The sequence below is a fragment of the Perca fluviatilis genome, chromosome 8, assembly GCF_010015445.1.
Source record: "Perca fluviatilis chromosome 8, GENO_Pfluv_1.0, whole genome shotgun sequence".
Taxonomy (NCBI): domain Eukaryota; kingdom Metazoa; phylum Chordata; class Actinopteri; order Perciformes; family Percidae; genus Perca; species Perca fluviatilis.
Window position 1 is genome coordinate 16374822 of NC_053119.1, and position 14091 is coordinate 16388912.

The window sequence follows — 14091 nt, forward strand, 5'->3', positions numbered from 1 at the left end:
AGTCATTACTTTGAATTAAAACCACTATTGATGTATTGGTAGAAAAATATAAGGATTATAAAGACAACATGAGCCTCTTTCCCCATTGATTCCAATGGAAGCAATTCTAAAACTTAACCCTGGTAAGATGGCCGCCAAGTGCTTCCATCCTGGAATGGCAAGTCAGAATTACATGTCATATCTATTGTTCTATATCTATGGTTCTCCCCTTATTAGACATTCTCTGATAGAACGGAACGTACAGGTACGTCAACAAAACGCGTTCGGCTTTTGGTCCGTTTGCAAAGCTGTCCGTAGTGAAACAAGTATGGCTCAGCTGTCTGCCAAACCGACCGGTAAATTAGCTTAGTGTGAATGTGGAATATGTTTCCAAATTCACATTATCTGCTTGAGTTTTATTCGGCAACGTTAGATTAACCACCATTACTAGCGTGGTTTAACTGAATACAAGTAACTGACATTCTACCAACGGTAACGTTCCGGGTCGGTCTATGAACGAGGGTGCAACTCTCTCTTACTAACTAGAACAAGCTGTTCTTGATCGATTTAAACATGGACGCGGTTGTAAAATTCACAAGCCAAAGTCAAGGAAGGGACCGTATATTCAGGTGAGTTGTTAAGACTGTTGGTGATCTGGTCGTAAACTGTCCACGTTGTATTTCATTGATAGAAAAGTTAAGTTACTAGATATGCGTGTGACTATAAGGCAGCGCGTGCAAAGACTCGTCAACTTTCTCTCCGTCTTCTTTTTTTTTTCAGGGCAACCCAATATGCATGTGCACTGTCGATATATTTACTTCGAAACGACTCAGAAAGAAAGAACCTTGTGGCGAAACTTAAAAGTCTGGAGACCAACATGAGCGCTGGACGAAAATGTGAGTATAGCCTACTTGTAGGCTAACACAAGTGAGCGAGAGGTCACTCAGTAGAACGTTGCAGGATTTAAAGTTGCTTTTGGTGATCCCTGGGGAACCTCCGAGGTGTTAAGGTCCATTACAAAATGAGGAGTAGGGTAACTGAATATAAAATACAATAATTAAGATTGACCTCAATTGATAATGCACTACAAAGATTTAGGCCAGGGGTATGTCCTCAAGTACAATTACATTTTTATTTTTTATCATGTGAAGCATTTTGGGACTTTGTCTTTTAAAGGTGCCATATCAAATATTATTATTATTATTATTATTATTATTATTATTATTATTATTACAATTCAAAAATGAAGTGAACTTATGTCGACTGTGCTTATCATATCAGTGCCTGGTGTTAACACTGAGTCACTGTGCTCAAAATTGCAGCTGTGTAAACATTATGTATTGACGGTGTATTGCTGCTATTGGATTAATCCCTTGATTTATTATTATTTTATATTTATTCATTATTTTGATGAATTATTTAGTCTAATGTGTGAAAAATGCCCCTTAAAATCCAATCGTTTTTCTTTAATCAACAGTCAAGAAATAATTTACACTGATATAAAATAGAGTAAAATTGCAAGTTCCTACTATAATCGATCATGAACAATGTTGTTTAGTAATGCTTTTTGTAGATTGACAAATAATTTCACCACTAACTCTATTTTTATAACCTGCAACTTGCTCCACTAGTTTTCCTTGTTTTTTCCTCTGCTCCTACAATTTTAAATATTGCTCTCTACACCATGATACTCAAGTCTCAACAGAGTCAGTTTAGTTATCTTCCTTCATATTCACCATCAGTTTTATAGACTTGCATCATGCACCAAAGCAGCTAAATAAAGCATCCTTTTTTATTATTCCATCGATCCGTCGTTGAATATATGATAGAACTGTGGTCTTATGCAACTTAATCTGAAGTCAACAGTGTTTTTTTCACTACATGGCAAGTTTTAGCCACTTTCCTTCCTCCAAAACCCTGTGTTGCTGTGGATTTTTTATTACATTACATGTCATTTGGCTGACGCTTTTATCCAAAATGACTTACAATTGCTATATGTCAGAGGTCACATGCCTCTGGAGCAACTAGGGGTTAAGTGTCTTGCTCAGGGACACATTGGTTGACGAATCGCAGTGGGAATTGAACCCAGTCATGTGTCATTTCCACTGCGCCATTTTTTTCTCTATAAAAAACACTGATATTTTGTCAACAAGGTCAGGGTGAGCTGTTGACTGCTCACAAGACAGGAGCTGAGTCACACCAAATAACAGCTTCAATTGTTTGACTTTCTCCAGCTTCCATCAAGCCCAGTCTATTTTCAACAATTCAATAACCTCATCCGTTATACGAAAAACCTTTTGGAACCAACACCTTTGTTCCAGGAAATGTAGTTTCTTAATATAATAGATGGATAGAATACTAGAGTTTCAATATTTTCAACTTTAAACTAAACATTACATTATTTAGCAGAGGCGGTAAACAACCCAGGTTCTACATATCCTGTCTCATGTTCAGTTGAATTAGTAGATGACAGCCTAAACAGTTCTCTTTATATAATAGCACATCTGCTCCTTTTCCATATGTTTTATCTTTAAATAGTTTTAACGGTCCGTATTTCAGGGTAGGTTGCCCACCTCTGCTATAAAACACTGCGGGAAAACCTGTATACATTATGCCACCATCAAATTGGCATCAACAATATTTAGTTTGCTTCTCTTTTATTGCTGATAAAATTTTAACCAAAGTTTGCTGCTGCCTACATACTGTCAAAAGTGTGTCAGGGACATATTTGTTTGTGCTCTGTAAAAGTGCAGTACAAATTGCACTGAACATTTTACAAGAGTACTATTTGGCAATTTTGCATTCTCTTTGGTATTTATATGCCCTCAGCCTATTTGCTTAGACCAGACTATTGCCGATTTATGCCTGTGTTGAAGTCTATAGCTTTTTCCCCGCTCTGATTTGAGGTGTGTGTTATATATATATATATATATATATATATGAGTACACTCTATGCTGACACATGGACCTGCGCCATGGTGGTAACAATGATTACCCTAAAACTGGCCTTGATACCTCATAGATAGGTTTACATTACAACCCTGACTGAAACTTGTTGAATTTTGACACTGTGGTAACGTTTTTGTTATTACAGGACCAAGGCAGATATTTGTGTCGGGGAGGTATACACCATTTTGATACAACTTTTTCTTTATACTGAGGTCCTGGTAGTGTCTTTGTTACTATTTTTATAAGCAGTCAATTGTTTCCATTTTTCACTGATTATTGAATTTTCAGGATTATGTGTGAATTTTTCCATAAATCACACATCTGTTTGACAACGCTCTGTGGTTTTAATATGTGACTTGACACAAGCTCCACATGGAAATGAAGGATAGGGTAATGCCTTAGAGCAATGTCAGGCAAGGAAGATTTTGCGCCTCTCAGGGCCAAAGAGAACCAGGCCAGGTTCTGTTTGCGCACCACTTAATTATCTCTTCGCATCCAAGCTGCCTCTACTACTGACTCTATACCTGGTCTGTCTGGCTTCAGTAATAGTAGTTGGTGAAGGAGACATGCAGGTGTGACCATTTAAAAACCGAGCTTGTGAATAGTGGCCTGTGAATGATACCAATAACATGCTTTCTGGAGAGCTCAGAAAGCAACAATTGCATCGAAGAGCCTGTACTAGAAAAGGTGCCATGACAGTATGTAGACACGCTGAGTAAGTGGAGACCATGATCTCTTTCCTTCAGAGGGACAAATGTAATGAGATGACAGGCAATGTAGTTTGGTTTAAATGTAGCTTAACCACTCTCCATAGTGGACTGCTACTATGAAATGTTGACCTGGCATTTCACATTAAATTGATAACTGCTCTAATATCCTTTTTTTTTCTTCCTCTTTGTCAGTGTTCAGGCTGGGAAACACAGTAAATTCCATTGAGGCTGCTAAGCGAACCATGCAACTCTCTGACCGAGTGCTGTGCCTGTGCCTTACTGCTGCCAACATGAACCGCGCTCTCTACTTTATCTGTGACAATGTACTTTGGGCCAGAAGTGTCGGTCTTATCCGCGATATCGACAAGGAACGCTGGATCCTAAATTCCTCTCGCTGCTACTTCCTCTCGCTAGTTATGAGTCTGACCAGAGATATTTATGTTGTCCTCCAGTTAATGACGCAGACAGCAAGAGATAAACACTTTAGACAGAAAATGGAGCTGCAGCTCAATGAGAGTCCTGAAGTAGCTGAAGCTGTCGTTCCTCACCTGGATGCGTTTCTCTTTCTGCTGTTAGAGAGCCTAAAGTCGCACCCTGCTGTTGCCTTGGACACGCTGAAAAATATATGTGATCTCTTCATCCCCCTAGACAGGTTGGGTATATACAAGTCAAATGCAGGAGTGGTGGGATGTTGTGGTTTGATATCCTCAGTGATTGGGATTGTAACCCTTGCACAGCCCAAGTTAAGACTCAAGCCGTGATAACAAGGGTGGAGGTCAATCTTACTGACTAACTGCAGATAAGAGATTATCATGACAGGTTTTTAAAAGGATTTAATCTACCTGAAGCTGGAATGGTGGACCGAGGTCAACGTGGTGCTCAGTTAGATTAGACAACCTATCACAGGCACATTTTTTAACAGTTGTTAGAATAGCATTTATGTTTTACACCAAACTCAGGCCAGCAATAACTGGAGGGATGACTGAATTTGATTGTTTTTTAACATAGTTTTGATTAACTGAACGGATTACATCATACTTTTGAGAAACAAACTTAACATTGAATTAGAGATAAACTTGAAACACTGGTTTAAAATTAAGCAAATTAAGTTTACATAGTAGCCTGTTTATTTTTCATAATTAAATAACCGGTGCATTCCTGTCTTCTCCAACACCACATATAACAGCAGTTTTGTAACTACTAAGTGATCCTTATTGATGCAAGCTTTTGCATTTGCACTCGCTTTAGTACCTATCTGAGAAAAAAAGTAAGATCTTAATCTGAGTAGGGTTGCCACTATAAGTTCACTGCCTTTCTCTGCTCTCTGTTTTGTGATATGATGCTGCTAAGAGTTTAATCTCTATGATTCAATTGATGAATAAGCTGCTTCTCAGCCAAAAGTGCTTCCAGAGGTAAAAAAGCAGCTGAGAGATTTCAGGGGACAGGCCTCTTTCACAGCAGACATTTTGACTTGTCAAAGTAGGAAAACCACAGGTATTACTAATAACAGTAACAATGGTTCTCTTCAAGAGTCCCGGGGACACTAGGACAATAGACTTTTTTTCACGGCAGACATGTTGACATGTCATAGTATGAAAAGCACATGTGTATTCAAAACCATTAATGATGGCTACATTCCACTTAGGAGAGGCCCTGGTATTGTGCATGCTGACTCACTGAAATAGCTTACTGGGACACTTGATGGAATTGAGCCATCGATAAGGTTATCTATTTCAGCTGTGCTTTTCCTACTATGACAAGTCAAAATGTCTGCTGTGAAAAAGGTCCATACCATGACCCTGAAATTAAAGCAGCCACGTGGAATTCAGCCATCGTTCATTTCATTATTTACACCTGTACTTTTCCTACTGTGACATGTCAAAATATCTTCTATGAAAAAGGCCTATTATCTCATCTGTTATTCATTCTGCTATTCAAGCCTGGACTTTGACTCAGCAGATTATACTGTATGTTCATTTAAAGAAAGTGTAAAGAAACGATGAGTACGAAAACAATTATGCTTCTGTTGTAACTATTTTATTAGCAAAGATCCCCTCGATAATGTGATTACAATTCATTCTTAATATATTGTCTAGGAATTGTATGTTTATGTATGTTTTTTTTTTTTAATCTTTGTGACAGGCAAAACAAGTGGGCAAGGATAAATTAGAAAGCTCCAACTTGCTCAAGAAAATAATGAACTTCAGTCCTCAAAGCTGCAGCTGCATTTGACATATATTATCACATATAGTAGTGTCATTCAGTTCAGAAGACTTAATGATTTCACTGTCACGGTTGATTGAAAGGTTAATAATAAAACGCTAACATAAAAAAATATATTTTAAATTGTGCCTTTTCAACACTACATGTTTTGTATTTTTATGATGTTAATAATCAACTGTCTGTGTGGTGATCAATAAAACAGTTGCGGTTCAGTTTAGAAATAGAGTAACACTGCCCTCTTGGGGAGGCATGACACCTTGTTGAATTAAAAGCTTTATTTTTTTATTTATACTGAGACAACAATACACTTTCTTTCTGAAATCTTTTCTCAAGAGGATGACATTGTGATAAGGCATCCACCATCAAAAATTGCAAAAATATATTCCATTTCCCTTTCAACATACTCTGAATTTTGCTGTGAAAAGAATGAACAAACTAAGCAAAGATGAATCCTATAAAAGGACAAATGCATACAAAGCAATAAATAAAGAAAATTGTTCTCCTAGGTAGATCAATTGCAGTGATTCATGATAGGCAACATGTTTGATTTCACATTTCCATTATTTTTCCAGTACCAACAAACCAACTAAACGCACCAGTATTACATTTGTGGAAATAGTTTGCTGGTCTGGAAGTAGAAAAGAAAACAAAATCCAGGCCATTCTTCCAAATATACCTGTATACAAATAGCAACATTAGATGCAGTTTAATTGGAGTCCTGGAAAACCTTGCATTTTTCAAATGCCAAATTTTCATGTCTGGAAAAATGTCAGTGCCGACACACTATACATTTTATAATCTGATATCAACTTAATCTAAAAAATTATGAACAAAGCACTTTGAACAGTGGCAACAGTGTGAAACTACAGCTGTATAATACTGCTGGCCCAAGTTTTTTTCCCCTCAAAATACCAATGATAGTTACATGCAGAGTGGCTCTGCTCTTTGAATGAAAAAGGCACCATCAGTAGTTGGCTCCTGTGACAGTAAAAAAAAACATCACAGTTAGCACTTGAGAGGCCCCCTTTCACCAAGGGTCTGGTTTCCCAAAAACATGTTAACATGAATGGTACGATTATCTTTATTCATACTGATTAATAATAATATTCTGCCCATGATGCAATTTGTTTGGTTACATATGTATTCTACAATTGACCACTACTACTTTAGTGGTAAACGGGAAGCCCTTAACTTAAAGTAGTTCTCTAAATTGTTATTACTTTTAAGGTCTCATGGTCTAAATGATGTTATGTGGACGTTTCCATCCTGCTATTATTCAGTACCTTTCTGTTTTGAATGAGAAATTCTGTAAAACACATTGTTTTGTATATCTGAGCAGACGTTAATACAATTAAACCATGCCTCACTGATTTCCAGATCCAGTACCAGAACAAAACCTTTGTTTTCAGTCATTTTGACTGGTCAGATATTTTCTCTGGTTGGGTGGAGTTACATTATGTGCCTTTTTGCTAGGCTCATCAAAATGTATATTGACAAAATAATCAGAGTGTGATGTCTGGTCCTGAGAAGAGATCCAAACAGCCAAAATAAAGGAAACATTTCTGTAGTTGTACCAGAGCTTTAAGAATCCAGCATTTTTAGCGTTGATATTTAATGCTCAAAATCTGGATGTACTATTCTCATTTTTCCAATAGTCAGTGCTAATAAATATTCCTTATTTGGAAATGTTCATATGTGCCAAGACAGAGCAACTGTTGCTAGTCTTAAATCCTTCAAACATACCAGAAGTAACCCTCCAAATGTAAAAAAACAACAACGCACATTTAACTTATGCAAAAGAGCTGCTAAATATGTGACAATAAGCCCACTAAGTATTTTCATTGAGAAATCAAGAGAAGCAAAGCACATTATTTTGTATAGATTTCTGCAAGGATGATAGTGGTACTTGATAAGATTGGACAGTGAATTAAATCCCTTACCAGTTCATGATTATTTGACAGATTATGAGACAACAAATGAAGCTAAAACTGAAAAATGATTAAGACGTACATGAAAAAACAACCAAGAACAACACTGATAACACAACAACTATCCAGTAACAACTATCCAGTAACTGAAGTTCCTTCAAACTAAAAGACATTTACAGAAAAAGTCTAAGAATGCTTTGAACTGTGCAGGTTAAACCAAGAACATTTCAGAACAGAGATGGCATAATCTTGGAAATGTCTGACATGCATGTTAAGGCAAATATTAGCTTAATCCTCCCACTTTAAGCCATGATTAAGACAACCGCTACATTGATGCAAAAGTCCAGAGAACACTGAAATCTGATCACTATTTCCTACTTAAGGCTACAGCAAATTTTAAGGTGAAATAAAATTACACTTTGTGGTTATTCAGATGTTACTGCCATGGGACAAATCATTCCAGAAAGTCTAAAATGAGTGTAAAAGCCCTGCTAGCAGCCTCTAGAGGCCCACCTGCTCCTTACACCCATCTGAACCAAAGTGGTATGAACTGAGCGACCGGCCCACAGTGCCATCCTCCGCACACATTGGACTAACAATTACAAGGTCCAATTAGTTAAAGGCATCTCTGTTGCAATCTATCTCAAGACTTCAACCCAAGAAAAGTCATAGTAAATCAAAAAATGTATGGACAAGCTTGATTACCAAGACAAAATACCCTGTTAACTTTTAAAATGGTATGTAGAGTGACAAGTTATGTTTCATAGGGCTTGTAGTCATTCGTCTACAGCGTAAATAAAGCATGATGACTGTATTTACTGTGTATTAGTAAACAAACCTATAACCAGAAGACTTGAGAGAGTTGATGATGAAAAGGCAGTTTGTGGTAGGCTACATGTGGGTGAAGTTGACACTAAATGTACACAAGCACTTTCATGGAACCAGCATTCCGGAACTGGGAGGAGTGGTTTTGTGGCATTCTAACATTTCTTAGAAATGACACAGGACATTGGCAGAATGCTACATAAGATTCCTTATGATCAAAGCCCAAAGAATTTTGCATATAATGATTTAAACTTCATGTTGTGATCATTTTAGTGATACATTGAGATGCATCTTTTTTTGTCCTGCATAAATATAGCTTTTATATAGACGACAACATTTTGTTTGCATGTGGTCTGAAGGGAGATACATCGTTATTGGAGGGATCTTATTATTGTCATTGTGTGATTTTATTACTGCAACTAATGAATAATTGATGTGATTGGATGTGTTGACTTTCTATCAGCAAACAACAAATAAACAGATTAATCTGTATGATAAATATAAAGACTTTAGTAGCATTTGTTTCCCTCTAAGATTGATTGTACCATCAATTTAATACTTGTTCTTTTTTTTTATATAAATCAACACTTTTTTCTGAGTCCTGACAAGATAAAGGATAGAATAATGCAATTAGGCAGAAAATGATCACATATGCTTTACATTTTAGAAAAATGGATTTGGCTTTCACTGTGTCATCGGACCATTTTACAGCAGAACAGAATCAAGCCATTACAGCGATAATCATAGTTGAAAACCATAATGTTAAAGGGCAACATTTGATCACGAGTCGGTGGTCTCAGCCCACTTTTGAAAAATAACCTTGCTCCTCGATTCCATCAGCACTCAGAGGAGTAAAGTGAGTAGTGTTTCAGCGACTCTAGGATCCAGCTGGGCAGTCTTTGGGTCCATTAGGAGTCTTTTGGTCCAGTCATAGTACACCCTGTTGAGGGTAGAAGCCAGTTACTAGGAGAGTCCCTGTGCTCGGTCATAATCTGTGATCAGGCCTTTGATATGCGACAGTTTCTGATGGAGGTACTCGCATCGCTTCTTTTCTTCCCGGTACCCAGGAAATTTCTGAAAAGAGAAAAAGGGGCACAAGAGAGCTTTCAGTAATGCATATCAAACATCCAACATGATGGGCCTCATGCGAGAACATGTTTGTATCCTCATCATAAACCTCTACGTTTTTTTTGTTTTCTCATTTGTTTGAGTGTTTTCAGTAGAATAATCAAAGCCACCACTTGCTATATGTGGCTAATTTTTCTGATACATTTGTGGGCATATTTCACTCACAAAAATGTGACTAAAACCTGACAAATGTAGTTGTGTCAGTAGGCTAGTTATATAGGGATTATGCAATATTACTACAACTATTAAAGGGGAACTACGCCCATTTTCAAAATTCATACATGCTATTCCTATGGACTAAGACAGTCCAAAAGTATTAGTAAACATGAACAACTCTCTCCCAAATATAAAAACTAGAGTTCTAATTTATTATGTCATCAAGTATAAAGTTTGGAACTGCTCCATAAGCAATGAAATGGAAAGATGTCATAGATGACACTGAGAGCACCCAGGGGAATGTTCTGAGAACATGGGTACATATTCTGTTTCAGAACGGAGAACACTACAAGAGGATACAGCTCTTTGGGTGTAAAAAAGAAAACAAAATCAGTCTCCCATGACATCACACGTTTGAGACTTACTTCTCTGGTTTCTGGCTTTGGGAGAGAGTAGCTCATGTTCACAAATATTGATTAAACTTCCCTAGGCCATGGGAATACAGTATATTGGATTATATATTTTTCTAATTTGGGCGGTGTTCCCGTTTAAAGTCATGCCAGAAATGAAGAAGGAATAAGTTGACATTAACTTAGATGCAAAATGTCTTGCTAAAGCAAAACTGTCCATGACTAATATGGGAGGTGGTCCAGGGGACATGACATGATGGATCATAATCAATTTGACTACAGGTGATGTCAAACTGTCAGGTGCTTTAATGGAAAATGTTCCCCTAGACAGCAATCTGTACAAAAACCTTGACTGAGGCAAAATTTTTCGAGCAACTACTGAACTGTATAAATAGTTGTTTCAATATACTCATGCCAATAAAATCTAAACGGAAAAGTTCTCTAACCTCCAAGTAAATTGGCAAGCCACGATGCACATCACACTAATAAGATTAACAGAATATTAATACTACATAATGTTTTCTTTTATTTTATGAATTTTCTTTATGTGGTAAATGCTACAAGTTCTCCTGACTGAATATGTTCTGATGAGTGTTCTTGCATGAGGCCCAGGACTACAAGTGTTGCATTAAATGAGATAAAAACATGTAAACAAGTCTTACTTTCTTATACTTTCGGTACTTTTGTAGTATTTGGTCCTCCATAAGCTGAAAAGATAAAAGAAATAGTGTTAGGGTGCCATGTATCTGATTAGTTCATTGTTTGGTGTCTCATCAGACACCGAGCTGTTAAAGGCTGCTGGTCCAGAAAGTACCTTGTACTCTTGTGTTCCCGGAGAGAGAGTGTTGATCTTTGAGCCCAACTGAACAAACATCTCTGTGATAGCCCCAATCCGGTCATGAAGAGCTCTGTATTCATCGTACTCTGCACAGAAGTCGTCCTTATACTCTTGCCGCTGCTCCAGTGCCGTTATTGTGCTGTATTTTCTGGAGAAAAAATAAATAAAAATAAGGAGTTATTTCACAGCAGAAGTGCTCTTTTCAAACCAAGTTGTTTCCAATTCCTTCCAGTAGATGGCAGTGCAGAACAGTAGAGTGAGAGACCTGACACGTTACTGATTTAACTGCATGATGTGTTGACCAGATGTATAAATGTAAGACATAAGATGTGTTTGCTTCAGTGAAACTTTGTTACAGCTCATTTAGACATGTGTTTTACTTCCCTCTATTTATGTGAATGTTTTCAAGCTGATCCTAACACTTTTGGCACAGACTGGTTTCTTTTCTAAACAACTGTCACTTGCTCTCTGAAACCTACACTACTCAGTGACGGATATCAACAACAACAACTTATGAGTACCCGCTGATGTTGTGACAATTTTGGAATTCAAATTTGGATTTTATTCCTAAATCAAAAATCCCTTCTGAATCTAGGTTTATAACACACAGCACAGCCAGGGGCAGAGTGTGTGTTTGAATCTTACATTAAATAGTCAGGCAGTTCCTCTGCTGAGGTTCGATTGACAGGTGTTTTCTCTCCCTCATGGTCTGTAGGTAGGAAACACACACACACACACACACACACACACACACACACACACACAACACACACACACACACACACACACACACATTGGGAAAAAAGGTTAAAGCAATCTGCCAATGCAAATGCGATAATGTGCCCATCATATCAAGGCTGATGGAATAATTTATCACTCCCTCCGATAACGGATCTGATCCAAGGCAAGCAGTGACGTCTGTAGGCCACGGAGTAGGAGGCAATGCCGCCTGCTGACTCGCTCGACCGTAGGTCACCCAGCTGTTTCACAGTCAATCATCAACAGACTAAAGTGGGGAGTGAGGACTGCAGGGTGGAGAAAGTGCTATAGTCCTAACAACACTCACTGCTGTCTCAGATGAAAATATATCAATTGCTCCTTGTGGGCCTCGAGCAGCAACTATAACTCAATCCTGTGTTTTTTTCCCCCCCTTTTTGCTAAATGAAAGCTGATAATGTCATGGCCTGAACAAATAATATAAAACAGACTCTTGACAGCACAATTGGATACATGAAGTTTGACAAAACCTTACAGAGGAGATGGCTTCATGGCCATGTACCTTTGAGATTTTCTCTGTTTTGCTTCAGGTCTGGACTCGTCTCAATCCAGTCTGGTTTTAAGCGCTCTCGTTCTTTGTCTTTGTGCTTTTTGGACCTCTTCTTTTTATGTTGGCCGTTGGTGAATGGTTGGTCAGTGCAAATGGTATGTTGGTCAGTGTGTGGGGGCTTAGGGCTGGGTGCAGTAGGAGCTGGCTCTGTCCTCTCCAGTTTGGGAACATTAGATGAGCCGCTGAGTTTGTGTGGCGAGTACAGACCATTTGGGCTCCCCTGGAGATGATTGTTGGTTTTGTCGAACTCCAGTTTGATCTGTACTCTAGAGTTTCCATGACTTGAGGAGCTACGAGCCCCATTGGCGCCGTAGTCTCCATTAGACGGTGACTGCAGAGGCAAACACTGGTCTAATAGTCTTTGTTTTTTGGGGGTCTGACCGTTGGATGGGTCCGAGGGCAATGGGCGTTTCTAGTGAGAAAAACAGGGAACATAATGATTGATTTGCTTGAGATGTGCCAAAAGTGTCTGTATCACGTGCACAAATATATTCTTTTATTTAAAGGAATAGTTTGACATTTTGGGACATGTCACTCTCAGAGAAAAGAGTGGTATCAATCTTCTCATTTCACTCTCAAGAAAAATGTGGAAAAGCCTATTTCCCAAATTGTTGAACTATTCCTCTAATTACAGTCAGGGCTATATTAAGTCTGAAGCTACTCAATATAACTACTCAAAGACATAGCAGTTTATCATATTTCCAGTACTGTGTATCTGCAAAAGAGGAAATACCCTATCTATTCTCAGTCCTATATGAAAGAAGAAGTAGCAGAACAGAACTCATTCAAGGTGAATAATTACCACGGAAAGATTCTTGGCAGGACTTAGATGTGAAGGAGAGTCCCCTGGAGTATTGTGGAATGAATGGTTGGACTGGGGACTCTTCAACTGGCTACTGTGGAGTGGTTGAAGTTTCCTGTAGAAAGATTGAGAACACAGCACCTTCAGTTGGACAGTAACTGCGAGGTAAATGGCCTGTAAAGCTAAACAGGAAGAGGCAGTATGTAGGTCATGAAGTTTGATTTGGCAGATTTATGAGCAAGTGGATGAGCAATTATGATTTTAAGACAGCGGTGGTAGCTTTTCCACAGAAGAAATAATTATTGATATTACAAAACTATCAATCTTTTTAAATTTTAGCAAAGCGTTTTGCAAGTTCATGTGGTATGTTTTGTTTTGTATCTCTGGTGATGCAATCTACAGGAGGCAAGCCTAAGACTAAACACAGTCCAGTGAGCAGAACAATAGCAGCAGATTTAACCTTTGTAGGACCAAACCCTCTTCTCTGTTAATCTGCTTCCTACAGCTCCTTCCTCAAACAGCTGCTACAACAAGTTACACCCCCAAGTGGATTCATGCCACCTTTTTAATCATATGGTCACTGTGAGTGGAGTTCAGAACCATTAAACAATAATGTCAATGAAATGACTGAAGTAAGAAGGCCAGGAATAAGAATAATCGACTCCAACAAATGAATAAACTAGAGCAAATAAATCTGGAGTTTACAGTATTTACAGGCTATTGCAATTTTATCACACTTGGCAAACCATTTGATGACTACAATTGTGAGCTTTTTACACTTAGCAGGGGTCGTGAACAGAGGGGGTTGTGCAATGA

General features: G+C 38.1%; 2 protein-coding genes across 2 annotated transcripts in view; one reads left to right on the forward strand and one right to left on the reverse strand.

Annotated features, from left to right (window-relative positions):
• The first annotated feature begins 270 nt into the window (after positions 1-270).
• pex11a (peroxisomal biogenesis factor 11 alpha) lies at positions 271-6000 on the forward strand. Its single transcript, XM_039807713.1, has 3 exons — positions 271-608; positions 760-875; positions 3831-6000. Exons 1-3 carry the CDS (start codon positions 553-555, stop codon positions 4397-4399), a joined length of 741 nt encoding a protein of 246 aa, XP_039663647.1. The 5' UTR covers positions 271-552; the 3' UTR covers positions 4400-6000.
• A 121-nt stretch (positions 6001-6121) lies between these two features.
• LOC120563512 (RNA polymerase II elongation factor ELL) overlaps positions 6122-14091 on the reverse strand; it is a 28501-nt gene continuing 20531 nt past the window's right edge. Inside the window, exons 7-12 of the mRNA XM_039807711.1 lie at positions 13276-13390; positions 12426-12885; positions 11792-11855; positions 11123-11294; positions 10971-11015; positions 6122-9688 (exon numbers count right to left, since the gene is read on the reverse strand). Coding sequence (XP_039663645.1) covers positions 9578-9688; positions 10971-11015; positions 11123-11294; positions 11792-11855; positions 12426-12885; positions 13276-13390 — 967 coding nt within the window. The 3' untranslated portion in view covers positions 6122-9577. The remainder of the gene's footprint in view (positions 9689-10970; positions 11016-11122; positions 11295-11791; positions 11856-12425; positions 12886-13275; positions 13391-14091) is intronic.

Bases quoted from the DNA above. Each gene is read 5' to 3' on its own strand.
- pex11a (XM_039807713.1), top strand. From the start codon at position 553: ATGGACGCGGTTGTAAAATTCACAAGCCAAAGTCAAGGAAGGGACCGT. The intron at 609-759 runs GTGAGTTGTTAA...TTTTTTTTTCAG, and splicing joins GGAAGGGACCGTATATTCAG to GGCAACCCAATATGCATGTG. The intron at 876-3,830 runs GTGAGTATAGCC...CCTCTTTGTCAG, and splicing joins CATGAGCGCTGGACGAAAAT to TGTTCAGGCTGGGAAACACA.